At 33.9% G+C, this 17,336-nt stretch overlaps 1 protein-coding gene across 1 annotated transcript; it reads left to right on the forward strand.

The window, feature by feature from the left end:
- Window positions 1-224: 224 nt before the first annotated feature.
- Window positions 225-16,715, forward strand: spint1a (serine peptidase inhibitor, Kunitz type 1 a). Its single transcript, XM_079385422.1, has 11 exons — window positions 225-403; window positions 2,074-2,529; window positions 4,038-4,195; window positions 5,739-5,880; window positions 8,396-8,566; window positions 12,058-12,099; window positions 12,201-12,332; window positions 13,386-13,436; window positions 14,329-14,499; window positions 14,774-14,833; window positions 15,827-16,715. The coding sequence occupies exons 2-11, from the start codon at window positions 2,130-2,132 to the stop codon at window positions 16,015-16,017; spliced, it is 1,518 nt and encodes a 505-aa protein (XP_079241548.1). The 5' UTR covers window positions 225-403; window positions 2,074-2,129; the 3' UTR covers window positions 16,018-16,715.
- Window positions 16,716-17,336: the final 621 nt, after the last annotated feature.

The raw sequence follows: 17,336 nt of genomic DNA on the forward strand, positions 1-17,336 counted from the left end.
TATATATAAAACCCCCTCTTTACAGAAGTAACAGACATCATGTGTCTGCGGTAAGGCATGTCCTGTGTGTAAGACAGTGTGGTGTTGTCAGACTTTAGAAACCGACCCAAAACAGCCTCATAAGAATGAAAGACAGACAGACAGGTGTAAATGAATAATGCAGTGAGTGGGCGAGGGGGCGGAGTCTGGCTGGAGCGAGCGCGTGACGTCAGCACTTCCTGCTCGCGCAGGACAGGTATCTCAGTATCGGACACACCTGAACTCCGGATCTGACTGCCGCAGTTTAACTCGGAATCGACGACGCATTTCCAGCGAAACTCTGCTTGAAACGACGATTAATGTCTGGCTAATGAGGAGTTACACCGTTTTGGAGGAGACGAGCACTTGTAGAGCAGTTTAACAGGTAAGAAGATGAAATGTTTTACTGGAGACATCTGCTGCGTGTTTCTCTGGCGGCCTGTAATGTTTATGTCGGAGTAAAGCAGAAATATTTAACATGTCACAGAAGTGTTTGAACGACATATATAATGCGTGATACAGTATGGTTTCTCTTCGTTTTAGACTTTATTGGTTCAATAATTCTGTACAAATTTTGTGAAGTTCATTAAACTGAATTTGGAGTGAGTTTTTAGTTTAGTTGTAGATTGAGTGATGGTGTTATAGATGTTAATACATGTATTAAAGTATAGTATATTAGTAAGCTTATTTAATCTTCTGAGCTATAGGTGGATTTAAGTTCAGTTGGCTCACAGTTTGACCTTCATCTCAGTAACAATGGCCCAGATTCACCATGTGTTTGTAAAAATAAAGAGATTTCGTGGGAGAGTTTGTTATTGTCCAGTATTAGGACTAGGCTATATATTATAATTATTATTTGGAAGTTAAATTTTTTTTCTCTTTATTTTCGGATTGGACTTAAATCATTTATAAATATATTTGACGAGAGGTTTTGTTCTTTTGAGAATTACTTTTTTATTACTACTATTATTTTTCATTATGGCTTTGGTCTGTATCTAAATATTAATTAGAGATTTCAGTCTTTAATCATTTGTAAAGTGATTTTATTTTTACTGTTTTTTTTTTTTTGTTCTTTGTCGAATTTTTTATTCTTTATAAAATATCTTTTATTTTGAAAGTTTTGCAGTTTAATGTTTCCTTTTATTATTAGAATGACTCCTAGATTGTAATATGTATGTAATATTAATATTATTTCAAAGTTTTAATGTTTTCTCATACTCAGATGGGTCTTAAATTATTTTTAAATGCATTTTACTTCAGGTTTTGTTATTTAGATTAATACTTTAAAAAAAATTCTTTATAGATTTGTAAATAATCCATGAATAAAAATAAATATATAATATAAATATAGCTGGTAGAATGACTAAATCCATATAAATCAATAAGTATTTTTTTTTTAATCGCGTTCTTCATTAATAAAGGGCTTTTACTGAAGGTTTTGTTCTTTGTAGAATGACTCCTTTTTGATTCGTTATTCAGTGAATTTATTAATTCTACCAGCTATATTTATATTATTGCATATATACCTGGTAGAATGACTAAATCAATATAATATACATACATTTAGAAATTTTACTCTTTAAAATTTTGTCATTTTAAAGGTTTTGTTCTTGGGATATTAGAATGACTCCTTTTTTTATTCTTTGTGTTTAAAGGGATAGTTCACCCAAAAATGAAAATGGTCATCATTTGCTCAGCCTCAAGTAGCTCCAAGCCTGTATGAATGTCTTTGTTCTGCTGAACACAAAGGAAGATATTCTGAAGAATGTGGAAACAGAGCAGTTCTGGGCACCATTGACTTACATAGTTTCCATTTTTTCCCTACTATGGAAGTCAATGATGCCCCAAAACAGCCTGGATACAAACTTTCTTCAGAATATCTTCCTTTGTGTTCAGCAGAACAAAGACATTCATACAGGTTTGGAACTACTTGAGGCTGAGCAAATGATGACCATTTTCATTTTTGGGTGAACTATCCCTTTAATTCTACCAGCTATATATAATGTACATTTTATTTGTAAGTTGTAATGCTAAAAGTAGTCTTTTTCTTTTCAGATTGGTCTTGAATCGTTCATACAGGGGTTTTACTGGAGGCTCTGTTCATTCAGAGAATGTCTCCGGCTCGGTTCTGGTTCTTCTGGACCGCAGTGGTTCTGCACATCTGTCTCCATGTGGCTCCATCAGAGGCTCAGGATGAAGGGAGATGCATGGATAAGTTCAGTCTTGGCAAAGAGGATTTTGTGTTGGACACGGATGAATCTGTGACGGAAGGGGCCACGTTCCTGAGTTCTCCTCAAGTGTCTCGGCCTGAAGACTGTGTTCTGGCCTGCTGTAATGATCCAAACTGTAATCTGGCTCTGATTGAACATGGAGGAGATGCCAAAAGCATGTGCTTTCTCTTAAACTGCCTGTACAAACAGAAGAAAGTCTGTCGCTTTGTGAGGAAGAAGGGCTTCAGCAACTACGTTCTGAAATCTGTTTTTAAAGATTACCTTGAGCAAAAAAATTCAGGTAAGAATCTTATAAAGAAGGTAATCGTATAAGATGTATCTGGAGATGTTATTATTTCTAAATATAAAATTGACAGCTGGGCTTTTAAATCTATTTCTTAAGATTACATTGTGCAACAGGTGCCAGGTAAGAGCTTAAATGTGTCTAGAAGTCTATTGTAGATGTCTAGTGTTTCTTGCAGTTTAATATTAAATGACAACATTCAGGATTTTTGTATGCAGTGTTTTCGGTCAGATTTGTGTAAAACCTGTGGAGGAAATACTCCTGGAAATACTCATGCATGTCCAGACCTGCTGAAATCTTCGGACGTGTGTCATTGTTTCATATTGTAGCCGGTTGCAATAACCAGGGGTGTAGGAATCATTTGAAAAGATGGACACATCGAGGACCCCATGAAATTAAAACTACAAAAAAAATAATAGAATAAAAGAAAACGTTAATTGAAAAAACATGTAATATAACAGATAAAAAAAACATATTTCAGATAGCTGCCAATGCAAGATGTTTCATTTTCATTTCGTTTAATTTGATGTACTAAAATATTTAAAACTGAAATAAAAAAAAATCAATAAAAACTATAAACTTATTAAAAAAAAAAAAAAAAAACACCCAAAAACTAATAGAAATGAAAAGACACACCAAAAAATTTGTAGAATTGTATCTAAAATTTGAATAAAAAAACTAATTAAAACTACTTCTAATGCATTTATTAATCTTAGTTAATGTTAAATTCAACGTTTCCTCATACATTTTTAAAATAAAAAAATATATAAATACTATTTTTGGTTAATAGTATTTAGTGGATATGAAGTAACATGAACTAACAATAAACAATTGTATTTTTACTATTAAATATAATGCTCATTGTTAGTTCATGTAACTAATGTAACCTTATTGTGAAGTTTTACCATAAAAACTATAATAGTATCTCGCTAATACCAAAATAACACTGGAGAAGTGCAGTTTTCTGCATAGACATATTAAATATTATATATGTAATACAAGTTAAACAGCCAGTTGCTTTTACATCACAACCATCCTGATTGACAAACTGATTGATAGTTTTATGGCAGAGAAAGTCTAAAAATTAAATGCACGTTTGTTTTGTCATGTTTGTGGAGTACAGTAGCATATAGCATGGACAAAGAAAATCGCAATTTCTGATTTCATAACGTCTTGAGATTTAAAAAAATAATGAGCTGAATGCCAAAAAAACCTGATGATAATTTAGCTGTTGTGTTTCTGCTCCCCTAGTTTAACCATGTAGAATCTCATCATGCAACCAGTTTAGTGTCAGTATCTTTTAGTCTGAAACTTTAATTTGCTTTGCATGCCAGAGACGCTCTAATAGTTCTTCTAACTCACCCTATCAGCTGATCTTCAGTATACAAGATTCATCATGTATTATTCTGTCATAAGCTCTGGCTTGCTTGCTATCATTCTTGGCATCTTGTGCAATTCCCATATTGCATAATGTTTCATTGCTGCAGTGTTTTGATTTCTTGCAGACGTGGAGGACAAACCTCCGATCGCAGTGGCCGGGCAGGACAAAGTCATTCAGCCTAAAGAAGATGTGACTCTGAACGGCATTGAGAGCAAGGACGATAAAAAGATTGTAAAATATGAGTGGGAACAGGTGTCTGGAGACCCATCAGCAGTTATGAAGGTGGGTTCAGGTTCATAATTAAAATAAGAATTTCTTAAGATTAGTTTTGTTGATAAATATGTCTGTCTGCCTTTGTATGAATTTCTTAAACTTTTTATCTTTAGATATTTACCTTTTTTCATTTATTTTGTTTTACAGATGTTACCGATATTGGTTAAAATTAGCTGTGTTCATGCATTTTAATTAATTATACTTTCTAAAGGTGTAACAATAGATAAGTATTATATTATTTTATAACTGTGGTTGTAATTATTCCTGAGATCATACAATGCGTCATAAGGCATACTTAATGCATTAAAATATATTTATTAAAGTGTTTCCAGTATTGGTTGAAGTTGGTTGTTTTCATGTATTTTAATGAATTATAAAGGTGTTTTTTTAAAGGTGTAAAGGCTTTTAAAGGTGTAACAATGAATAGGTGTTTAAATGCATTATCTGTGGTTATAATTGCTTATGAGATCATATTAAAAATACTTTTATGATGTATATATATAAAGGCTTCAAGTAAAGTGTTACCGATATTGGTTTAAATTGGTTGCTTTCATGCGTTTTTATGAATTATACTTTCTAAAGGTGTAACAATGAATAGATAAGTATTATAATGTAATGCATAATAAAATACTGTTAATAATAGCTCGATAAAAATTAGATCGATATGTTGGCAACATATAGCGGCATTGTACTTCAAGCGTCCTGAGTTCGAGTCCCAGCTCGTGGACCTTTCCTGACCCCCCCCCTCTCCCGCTTTGCTTCTTATCTCATGCACTGTCCTATCCTAATAAAAAAGCAATCCCCTCCCAAAAAAAAAAATAAATAAATTTGATCGATGGGCTAATAAATCATGGATTTGCTAGTGTTGTTTACAACACTATCCGGGGTGTCCGGGGTGGTGTTGTTTACAACACCACCCCACTAGCGGGGTGGTGATGGCGCAGTGGATAAGACACATGCCTTTGGTGTGAGAGACCCGGGTTCGAATCCACTGTGAGACACCAATGTGTCCCTGAGCAAGACACTTAACCCCTAGTTGCTCTATATATGTCAGAGGCGTGCGACCTCTGACATATATAGCAATTGTAAGTCGCTTTGGATAAAAGCGTCAGCTAAATGAATAAATGTAAATGTAAATGTACAACGCTATATACCTCATCTCCGGCGAAGGCCTTCTGCACACAAAAGAAAAGCCCTGCATGAAACCCTCTCGGGTCGGACCTTGGGATTTTGGATCCAAGTCGACCAGTGAAGACCTCTAATATAATGGCTTCAAGTAAAGTGTTACCGATATTGGTTGAAATTAGTTGTTTTCCTGCGTTTAAATGAATTATACTTTCTAATTGAACAGATAAGTATTATAATATATTATAATTAATGTGTTAAAATTCTAATATATAATTCATTATATATAAAAGCAAGTAAAGTGCTACCGATATTTTTCATGTGTTCAACATTTTAAAGGTGTAACAAAGGTTTCAAGTAAAATGTTAACTATTTCTTTAATGTAAAATCTCTCTCTTTTTTTATTTTTAATCATTTTATTTATTAGAAAGGACTGTTTGAGGATGCAGTGACAGTCTCCAATCTTTCTCCCGGGTTGTATAAGTTCAGACTCACGGTCACAGATGATGCTGGTCAGACAGGATCGGCCGAGGTGTCAGTTTTGGTCCTGACACCAGAACAGTCTCTCCGTGAGTACATGAAAACAACAGTTTTGTGTTTACTTTATTTATACATTTTTTAACCCTTGTTTGGCTGGAAATACTTTATGTAATCAGTTTTCAGTCAGTATTGCCAAATTTATCCACAAATAATGTTTTTTTTTTTTTTTTTACTCAAAAACTGAAGTACATAAGCCAGACAAAAGCATGACCAAAGCATGATGCTCTTGAAATTCGTCAGTTAACATGTCATTATGATATTAAAAGCAAAAGCTTTCTTTAAAGTGATAGGTCATTGCTATGATGTTCTCTGATAAGTGTTTCTCAGTCATTTAATCTGATTTCTCATAATGAAATTCGCATGTTGCCCTAAGATGAATTCTGGTCTAACAGGTTTTGAAGCGACCTTAAAAATACATGGGTTAACCATTTACCAGAATTGAATACATAAATAGTTTCTTTCTGTTAACCCAGAATGGGCTTGTTTTCTAAAAACAATTTTGTTTTTGCTCCTGCTTCCTATTAAAAGGAGCTTTACTCAGTTATTTTAAGCTTTGCTTGGTCTGCTGTCAAATCAGCAGTTTAATGATTTATTTTTAATGTAAATGATTAGCTGTAGTTTTGTGACCGATTGCTTGATATTTCCTTATTTCAGTAGAAACAGGAAACCTCTTGAGCTGTGAGTGAAAGCCATTTTCTTGAGTGTTTCACAAACTGGTGCGGCAGGTTCTGCGGTGGGAGTTTCACAGAGAATGAAGTTGTTCTTGTCATTGTGCATTTGTGAAACAGCTCTGATCTGGTCTGGCTGTAAAATGTAAATCTAAAATCCATATGAACCCAAAATTCAGATGATAATAGACAAATTCTATCAGTTTTATTGCTAAAGAGATATTTGCATGTAACACTCCGTGTTCATGTGAATTAATTGTTGCATTTGCATTATGTTTGGTTTGCTGCTTTATGGTTTGAAAGCGCAGTGTATTCACCAGGAATATTCACAATTAATAATTCAGTTTGTGAAAGATGGAAAAACAAAAATACAATGCATACTGAGCTGAACTTACAATGCGAATGTTCATTTTTACAAACTGAGGGTGGAGACGTTATTTACTATGGTACGGTCTGGTTACATTACGGTATGGTCACGTTTCCTCTTGTGTTGTGTAATGTAAATGTTGTTTGAATAAGCATTCATATTTCACATAGTTCACACACGGTAATGCAGATGAGCAGTACAATATTGAATCCACTATAAAATGCATTCATGTGACTTGATAACATGCTTTATTTTACTTAATTGATGATATTTTTTGTATTTGCTTTCTATTTGCCATATCTGAGATGTTGTTCATTCACAGCTTCACTTTTAAATCATAAGTCAAGACTTAAGCCTGCCTTGTTGACAGTATATTTGTCGAATAATAAAGCTCTAAATTTGAGTTTCCTTAAAAATAAGTGCATTAATGTGACTTTCAATACTGACTAGTGTAGGATATCGATTAAAAATACTAACTAATCAATCACATTTTTCTGCAATTAATCGTGATTTTGAAGTTACAGAACAGGTAAACAGAAAGGGAAATTGCTATCTATATTATAGAATCAGAATCAGAATGAGCTTTATTGGCCAAGTATGTTTACACATACAAGGAATTTGTTGTAGTGACAGAAGCTCCACAGTGCAACAGAAAGACAGCAACAGGACAGGACACAGGTAATAAAACAAAATAACAAGAAATAGCCAATAACCAATGTACAAAGCAGCAAAAAAATAAAAAATACACAATATATAATATAGGCGACTATGTATGTACAGGTCAAGTATGTGCAAATTAGAAATGAGAAAATAAAAATAAAATAAGTGAGTGTGGTGAATGGATAATGAATTAGTTGTGTGTTCTACGTTTATTTATTGAGTGTTCATGAGATGTATTGACTGAGGGAATATGAAGCATACAGACTTTATTAGAGCCACAGAAAGACAAATGTTTCACTGAAAAATGCTCAATTCACAATTTTACAGCCATTATGTACAGTAACAATGGTTTGGGACAAATATAATGCAATTTAATGGAAAGTTATGTGAATGGTGCTCTATGGCATGGCAGAATTTTCTCAGGTGTCAAAACAAATAGTACATGGTGTCAGTGATTTCCTCCTCTAGAGGCTGCTCTCGCACTGTATAATGACAACGAACCTTCTCAGCCGCTCCAGCAACAGATGCAATCCGGAAAACTATCAGCATGGATTTTTGCCGATAACTGATAGCTCCAGCAATCAACTATTGGTGCCGATTAATCGGCAAAACCGATACATTGGTCAACCTCTAGTTACAAGACACTAGTATCAGCAGCACAAATGCACATTAATGTGACATAGAAAAGTGTTACTTCAGAAGCCTTTATATACAGTATTGCATGTAAATTATATGATACTTTTGGTGTTTTCTGTCTGGAACAACATAAGAGTAAATAAAATGTTATTTGTTCATGCATAACATTTGTTGTGAATAAATTGAGTGATTTATTTTTTCTCCTCCCATCAGATCACTGTCTGGTGCCGAAGAAGGAGGGTCCGTGTCGAGGCTCTTTTCCTCGCTGGCACTACAATGCCGTCACAGAGAAATGTGAACAGTTCAAGTTTGGAGGCTGCAAACCAAACAGCAACAACTACCTGGCACTCAACGAATGCCTGAATGCTTGCGACAAAGTTTCAGGTACTGAGCTTTTTATGGGCATTTTTATAAGTGCATGCTAGTTAATTACAGGTAAAACTGTCATAGTGCAAAAACAGTCAGTGAGTAACCAAGTAGAACTATAAATAATAAGTACAACATTTTTTAGTAATTATGTATATCGCAAATGATAGTTAGTGTTAGTGTGTATAAATACATACACATTGTGTATGTATTTATTTATTTATTTAATGGCGCATATAAAACATGTACTAGATATGTAGATATGTAATGCAAAATACATTTTTTCATAACTTTTATAGGTTTATATATGTCTACAATTCCTTGATAAATATGAGCAAAGGCGGCTGTGAAAATAAATCTGCATTGTTTATCCTTTTGATCTTTCACTCAAAAAATTCACAAAATTAACCTATCATTGAAATAAAACAATTGAAAGTGGGGAGAAAATCTCATGATGAAATAAATGTTTTTCTCCAATGAATGTTGGCCACAATTATTGGCACCCCTAGAAATTCTTATGAGTAAAATATCTCTGAAGTATATTCCCATTCAGATTTACATTTTTTTAGCACACCAGGGTGACTAGGAGCATGAAATTGTCCAGCCATTACTTCCTGTTCCACAGGATTATAAATATGAGGAACACAAAGACCAAATTCCCTTAATCATCCATCACAAGGATTAAACCTAAGAATATAATTTGACGTGCAGAACAAAATTGTTGAGCATCACAAAATAGAAAGTGGCTGTAAGAAAAGTTAAAGCATTGAAAATCCCCATTTCCACCATCAGGGTAATAATTAAGAGGTTCCAATCAACTAAAGATTTTAAAAATGTGCCTGGAAGAGGACGTGTGTCTATATTGTCCTAATGCACGGTGAGGAGGAGAGTTTGAGTGGCCAAAGACTCTCAGAGGATCACAGAAACAAATCAGAAAGAAGTGTGTTTTAGGGCTGCACGATCGCATGCTATTGTCATGCACATCTCGTCAGTAAAGCCGGTTCTTTGATTAGCGGTAAATCTCCATCACCTGCTTTCGCAAAATCGCGTTCATAATCGCTGATAAATCGCATTCGATTATGAATCGTGCAGCCCTAGTGTGTTTACACATACAAGGAATTTGTCTTGGTGTTAGGACCTTCCAGTACAGAAGTACAAACATAGTGCAGACAACATATAATTAAGGTAATAAAAACACTAATAATGAAGAGAATAGACAATAAATTATAAATAACAACAGTAATAAAAATACAAATATACAGAAAAGATGTGCATAGACAGAACTGTGAATGTGCATATGTACGGATGAGGGTTTGAGTTATTTACAGATGTACTGGGGTGTGTTATGTGTTGTTCAGGAGGGATATGGCCTGGGGGAAAAAACTGTTCTTGTGTCTGGCTGTTCTGGTGCTCAGTGATCTGTAGCGCCGGCCAGAGGGCAACAGTTCAAAGAGAGTGACTTTCTTAGCCCTTTTCCTCACTCTGGAGATATAAAGACCTTGGAGGTTGGGTAGAGGGGCACCGATAATCCTCTCAGCAGTCCTAACTGTCCGTTGTAATCTTCTGATGTCTGTTTTGGTAGCTGAGCCAAACCAAACAGTTATAGATGAACACAGGACAGACTCGATGATGGCAGAGTAGAATTGTTTCAGCAGCTCCTGTGGCAGTTTGTACTTCCTCAGCTGGCGAAGGAAATACAGCCTCTGCTGGGCCTTTTTCACAATATAGTCAATGTGAATATCCCTCTTCAGGTCCTGGGAGATGGTGGTGCCCAGGAATCTGAATGACTCCACTGCAGTCACAGTGCTGTTCATGATGGTGAGTGGGGGAAGAGCAGGGGGGTTTCTCCTGAAGTCTACTATCATCTCCACTGTTTTGAGTGTGTTGAGCTCCAAGTTGTTGTGACTGCACCAGACAGCCAGCTGCTCAACCTCTTGTCTGTAAGCAGACTCGTCTCCGTCCTGGATGAGGCCGATGACTGTAGTGTCGTCTGCAAACTTCAGGAGCTTGACAGGGTGGTCTTTAGTTGTGCAGTCATTTGTGTAGCGGGAGAAGAGCAGTGGGGAGAGAACACATCCCTGAGGGGCGCCAGATCTGATGGTGAGAGTCCTGGATGTGAGTTTGCCCAGCCTCACTAGCTGCTGCCTGTCTGTCAGGAAGCTGGTGATCCACTGACAGATGGAGGTGGGCACAGAGAGCTGTGTGAGTTTGTCTGAGAGAAGGTCAGGTATGATAGTATTGAAGGCCGAGCTGAAGTGCACAAATAAGATCCTTGCGTAAGTAAGGGGGTAGGCGTTACATGTCCCACCAGAGCTGTCTGTATTTTGGCAGTTCACGGGAGAGATTTGCTTTGTTAAAATCTCCAAGAATGATTAAAAGAGAGTCCGGGTACCGTTGCTCCGTTTCAGATATTTGTTCAGCCAGTTGTTGCTCATCCAAAAATAAAATCCAGCAAATTTAGTTGTCAGACATGACTGGAACTGAAACTGGTCAGAAAAACTGAAAAAAGAGCTTTTTGGCAGCAAACCCACCAGATGAGTTTAGTACAAACAGGGATAAAAAGTAGCGCATGTCCACGGTTAAATATACTGCTGGATCTTTAATGCTGTGGGCCTGTTTTTCTACCAGAGGTCCTGAACATCTTGTTCAGATGCATGGCATCATGGATTCTATCAAATACCAACAGATTAAAAAAACAAAACCTTGACTGTTAGAAATCTTATAATGGACCGTGTTTGGATCTTCCTCCAGGACAACAATCCAAAACAAACATCAAAATAAACACAAAAATGAGCTCAAAATTAATCTTTTACCATGGCTGTCCCAGTCCTCTGACCTGAACCCTGTAGAAAATGAGTGGGGTGAACTGAAGAGAAGAAGTACTAACATGGAGCTGTGAATCTGAAAGGTCTGGAGAGATTCTGGATGAAGGAATGGTCTCTGATCTCTTGTCAGGTGTTCTCTAACCTCATCAGGCATTATAGGAGAACATTTAGAGCACCCCCCCCCCCCCCCCCCCCACACACACTTTCAATTGTTTTACTTCAGTGATAGGTTGGAATTTTGTGATTTTCTTTTTTCTTTTTCTTTTTATTTATTTATTTATTTTTTTGAAAGATATTAAAAGGATAAACAATGCAGATTTATTTATTCTCAGATTTATTGAGACTGCATTAAGACATGCATTGCCTGTTAAATTTAACATAAACGCATAAAGCAGCAGTATCATCAGTGATGCTTTCAGAGTAAACGGCTTGTTCAAATATCCCTGAATTAGTCCATGATCAGAAATTAAAAGAGCTTCTTTATTGATAAATGTTTTTTTTTTAAAATCTGTCTGTGCATTCTTTTTTTTCTTTTTTTTCTTTTTTTTTTTTCATTAAATAATTGACACTGTATTCGATACTTTATTTCCAAGTTTAATCACACTAACGTGTTTTTTAAGAGTCCCTTTTCAAAGTACATTCAGTTGCTTCTGTTTTACGTGAAATATTGTCTTATTATTACAGTTTTTTCTCCATCTGGAAGATTAGGTCCGATCCAAAATCAAGGTAAGTCCATGATTGCTGATCTCATGCTAATTTACAAAAGAATGTGTCTGGGATATTTATGCAGAAATCTACAATTGAAAAGGTCTTTCAAACACACACAGGTGAGCAGTGTGACGTGGCGTGCGGTCCAGATCACTTCTCATGTTCAAATAAATGCTGCATCGAGAAAGGTTTGGAGTGTGACGGGGAACAGCAGTGCAGCGACGGTTCGGACGAGGCTGAGTGCTCCAGACGTGAGGACCAACACAAAAACACATTAGACATCACATTATTAGTTAAAGGAATAGTTCACTCGGAAAGGTTTTTTCTGACGTCAAGTACTTGTGTGATTTTATTTGGCGGACCAGGCAAGCCATCTGAAGTCATCTTTGTGATTAAGTTCAGTGTTGGGGGATAATGCATTACAAGTAATGCGAGTTACGTAATCAGATGACTTTTTTTCAAGTAACTAGTAAAGTAACGCATTACTTCTTAATTTACAAGAAAATATCTGAGTTACTTTTTCACACAAGTACTGTTGTTACTGTAGTTCTAAACTAAATGCCAAATTTTGTCATCTCACTTGCATAAAAACAGTGCAATGCGAACTCAGAATATGATGCACACCTGCAATAATTAAATATGTTAAATAAGACTTAATATAATTTATGTATTTAATCCCATTTTATTAACCAATGTCTTTGCTGCTGACCTTGTGATGATCCAATTTAATCACACTAATAAGCAAAAACGACTTTAGATAAACGTAACATTTGTAGTCTTGAACTTTCTTCTCCTGTGTCTTATTCTTCATGCAATCTGGAATGAGCTGCACCCTTTACTGTACAGACCTGAATTAAATTTCCTTTTGGTGTGAAAGGAATATATTTATATTAAAAACAAGCCAGCAGACCCACTGCCAGATGAGAAAAAGTAACACAACAGTAACGTAACATTACTTTCAATAAAAAGTAAGGTGTTAGGGTGTAGAGCAATATTGTAACGCTTTACTTTTAAAAGTAACTTTCCCCAACACTGATTAATTTGTCATTCACTAAAAAGCTAAAGTTTGACTTTGGAAGACGTCAATTAAAATGCACAAGTCATATGTGATGGCGCTTTATTGTCACTTATTTCATCATTTGGTAAAAAACATACAGGATTGGAGTAAATTATGACAGAATGGTATATTTTGGATGAACTATACCTTTAAATGCAGTTTATTGGGAGATGGAAATAAGGTTAGTTTAATGTGTGATTAAATGGATTCATTGTGTGATTGAAGTTTTTCTTGTCTTTCTGTTCAGTGGACCGTAAGTTCAGTCGATTGCTGGACATTACTGTGGACAAAAGCAAAGGTGATTTTATATTTCATTCTTTGATATGCATGTATATATTTACCTAATCACCTAAAATATATAAATATTACATTTATATTTATTTATATATATATATATATATATATATATATATATATATATATATATATATATATATATATATATATATATATATATATATATATATATATATATATATAATATATAATATAATTTTTTTTTTTTTTTTTTTTTTTAGTGATTATATTTTTTCTTTAAAAAGCTTTACAAAAATCAATACATTACTGTATTTAATTTATATTTAGTTTATATTTATATTTAGTTTTTGTTCTAATCATTTTGCCACCACTGGTGTGTGTGTATTATATATATTATATATAACTTCATACAGTATTATATATTAAATTTTATAAAATTTTCTGTTATGATATATATATATACTAACATAATATATTTTTATATATTTACAGATTCTTATATTATCTTTTAAAATTATTCTTAAACTCTTCACTGTCTTTAATTTATATTAATTTTGTTACAATATATGCAAACTGTAAATATACCTCAAATATTGATTTTAATTTTATTTTGGAAAGCTCATTACTGCATTTTATTTAAAGTTAAAAACATTGTCCTGCTGTATACAATATATTCAACTTTTTTGACTCGTTATCTTATTTTTATTTTTGTCATGTATTTTGTACAGTAATAATTTTTATTAACATAACACTTTTGATCTGGTTGCAATTTTTTAGTATCTCTAATATTAAAATACCATTTTATTTATCATATGTTCTCATTTTTATTTTTTTACGTTTTTGTAAATGTTGTCAAAATACTGTTTTGATCTTTTTGCCTCCTCAATATTAAAATGATCATGAATTAATCAGCGATGTGTTGACTCTTCCAGTTCATTGCGTGGAGCCGCCAATAACAGGATCCTGTCGTGCAAGTTTCACCAACTGGTATTACAATCCGTATGAGCGGCGCTGTAACCGCTTCAACTACGGCGGCTGTGATGGGAACGAAAACCGCTTTGACACGGAGGACAAGTGCATGCAGTCATGCAATGGAGTGTCTGGTGAGTTTTACTGTATTATTACATTTATGCATTTACCATGCACTATATTGTAAAGAAAACTCATTTGTCTTTATAATCTTCCCCTGTTTCAGCCCCTCTTATTTATCAAGCACCTGTTTTTCTGCTTTAAATAGTCATTTGCTACTATTTTTCTTCTTTCATAGCTTGTCATAGTGTCATGCAAATAAGATTTTTACTGAGGTTTGTTTGTTTGTTTTTACTTTTTTCCCCCGTTTCTCCTGCAAATCATCATGTCATGTTTATTGAATTTCAGAGTCTGACGTGTTTGCCAGACGAGCTCAGTTTGAGAAGCAAGAAAGCAAGAGTGAAACCGGTAATGCCTCTTATCCAAAACACATAATAATTAACAGCAGAAATATCATTCCATACGTGCTTAATAATGAAAAAAGATGAAAGTTGAGCTTATGGGAAATTAATCATAAATTGGACCGAAGTGGCAGACACCACTCATATTTTTTTCAGAAAATTATGAATTTATTGCATCCAAAATAAAAGTTTTTGTTTACATAATATATGTCCGTGTACTGTGTATATTTATTATGCATGTATATATTTAAGAAAAATGTTGTTTATAAATTAAATATATTTATATATAATATAAAATATATGAATGTAAATATTTTAAAAATATATACTGTATGTGTGTGTATTTATATATACATAATAACTATACACAGTACACACGTTATGTATGTAAACAAAAACTTTTATTTTGTATGTAATTAATCATTTGACAGCACTAAATATAATACTATTAAAAATAATTATATAATTTATGATGATGAAATATGTCTGTATATTTTGTTTTCATAAATTATTTCAGTTTTAGTTCATTTTGCGTCAAGATGTTAATTAAATTAAGTTTTTATAATTTATTATTATATTACTAAAATATTTATTATTATATATTACTAATGTCAATATATTATTTTCATGAATTTTATTTCAGTTTTAGTAATTTTGCTACATTAAAATGTTTAATTAATTTTATTATATTATTACTAAGTAATATTATATATTATATTATTAAAATAATTAGATAATTTATTATTAATAATAATATGAATAAAGTTGCATTTGTTTTTATTTTTTTTTTAATAACTTGTTTTTTGTTGTTGTTGACTATAATAACCCTAGACTCTCTCGTTATTGTTGTTTAAATGTCAAATGTAATTTCTGTTGCACTGGTGTGTAAATGGCAGAATAATGCTTGCATGTCTTTATGGATCTGCTGTGGTACCTGTGTTTGACTCTGGTGACACGTCCAGATGCATTGATGTAACGTGACTGTCCTGTCTCTGTTCAGCTGCCATGGTGATCGCCATCATCCTGGGCCTAGCCATCGCCGTCCTGCTGGTTGTTATCGCATGTTGCCTCCTGAAGGGAAAGAAGAAGCGCAGAAGCACACATCAGCATGTGGCCGTTAACGGTGGTCATGTTCACACCTACGAGGATTCAGAGAAACTCGTCTACAACAGCACAACCAAACCCGTCTGAGCATTAACTCAGTTTAACAGGACACCTAACCTTTCTGCTGGAGTGTGAAAAATTTATTTGTGTAATTATTTGATTCGTTTTGAGCAGACAGGCTGCTAACTGTGCAGAAGGTCATTTGCTTATTTTAAGTTTGAAACCGCTTTTATTACCAGCGGCTTTTTCACTTTTCTTATTTCTGTCCTTTGCTTTATATATTAGCTTGTTGGACTTTGCTCAGGGGTGAATATGTGTTGCAATAGCATAATAAAGCCAGTTTTTATGACCACAAAAAAATGAAATCAAGATTCTTGAGCCATGTATTTTTATTTTGCAGTACAGTTGTGTGAAGACTGGATTGATTGTTTTTATTTGAAATGCTGCCTCTCATCAGTTAATTATATAAACATTGCATTACTAGAAATGAGTTTCATATTTTAGTTTGAGATGTTGATTTATGCCTCTTTGTTGTGTAAACTCTCGTTTTGGTTTACCATTAGCTACTTTAGGAGTTTTATTTTATTATTTTTTATTATTATATATAGTTTTTTTTTTAGTAAACTGTTATTTTGGATTTAGAAATGACATTTATGGTGAAAAATCATACCCCCCACAATGCAAATTTGTATATAGACTTTTTTTTTTTTTTATGTGTATCAAAAACTTGCCTGATGTCTGAACTATTAATCATGGACAGTCTCAATAAAACTAATATGTGCAGCCTGTTTTAACTGATTATTATATTTTATAAACCCGCAGATGGCGCCATTTATTCAAAGTCCACACTTTCTGCTCTTCAGTGAGAAGACTAGTGTTAATAGTTAAATGTTTGGGTTTATATGTATAGTTTAGTCAGGTTAGCAACAACAAAACAAAGCGTTTTTGCGAGTTAAGGTGCAAACAACGTTTCCTTCAGGGTTTTTAAAGCTTTTCTCAGTTTGAGAAAGTGTCCATTGCCCTATTTTACACAATTTTAGAATGGCATTAGTCAAATTTCAGGATTTCATGTATCTTGCCTCATATACAGACAGAAATCAGCCACAACAATCTCTAAAAAAGACAGCTTTTCTATATCTAGTAAGCAGGGTCGACTGTGATTGGTCCATCCTGAGCAGCGCTGAGAAAAGTCACGCATACCGCTTCACTCTGATTGGTTAATTTGCCGTAAACTAAATAAAAACATTAAATTTTTTCTTAGTAGTTCAAAACTGCGTTGACGAAACTTCCAATGAATTTTAAAATGATAATGTTCTCCTCGTGCTTTGTTTTAAGAGAAATGTCTTGCTGAAAGAAAACATTTAAAGATTGTAGACTTGAAGGGCATGCAATTAATGACAAAAGAG

Source organism: Barbus barbus (genome assembly GCF_936440315.1).
Source record: "Barbus barbus genome assembly, chromosome: 30".
Classification (NCBI taxonomy): domain Eukaryota; kingdom Metazoa; phylum Chordata; class Actinopteri; order Cypriniformes; family Cyprinidae; genus Barbus; species Barbus barbus.

Coding starts and splice junctions, on each gene's coding strand:
- spint1a (XM_079385422.1), top strand. CDS start 2,130: ATGTCTCCGGCTCGGTTCTGGTTCTTCTGGACCGCAGTGGTTCTGCAC. Junction 4,196..5,738: donor ACCCATCAGCAGTTATGAAG/GTGGGTTCAGGT, acceptor TTTATTTATTAG/AAAGGACTGTTTGAGGATGC. Junction 14,500..14,773: donor GTCATGCAATGGAGTGTCTG/GTGAGTTTTACT, acceptor ATTGAATTTCAG/AGTCTGACGTGTTTGCCAGA.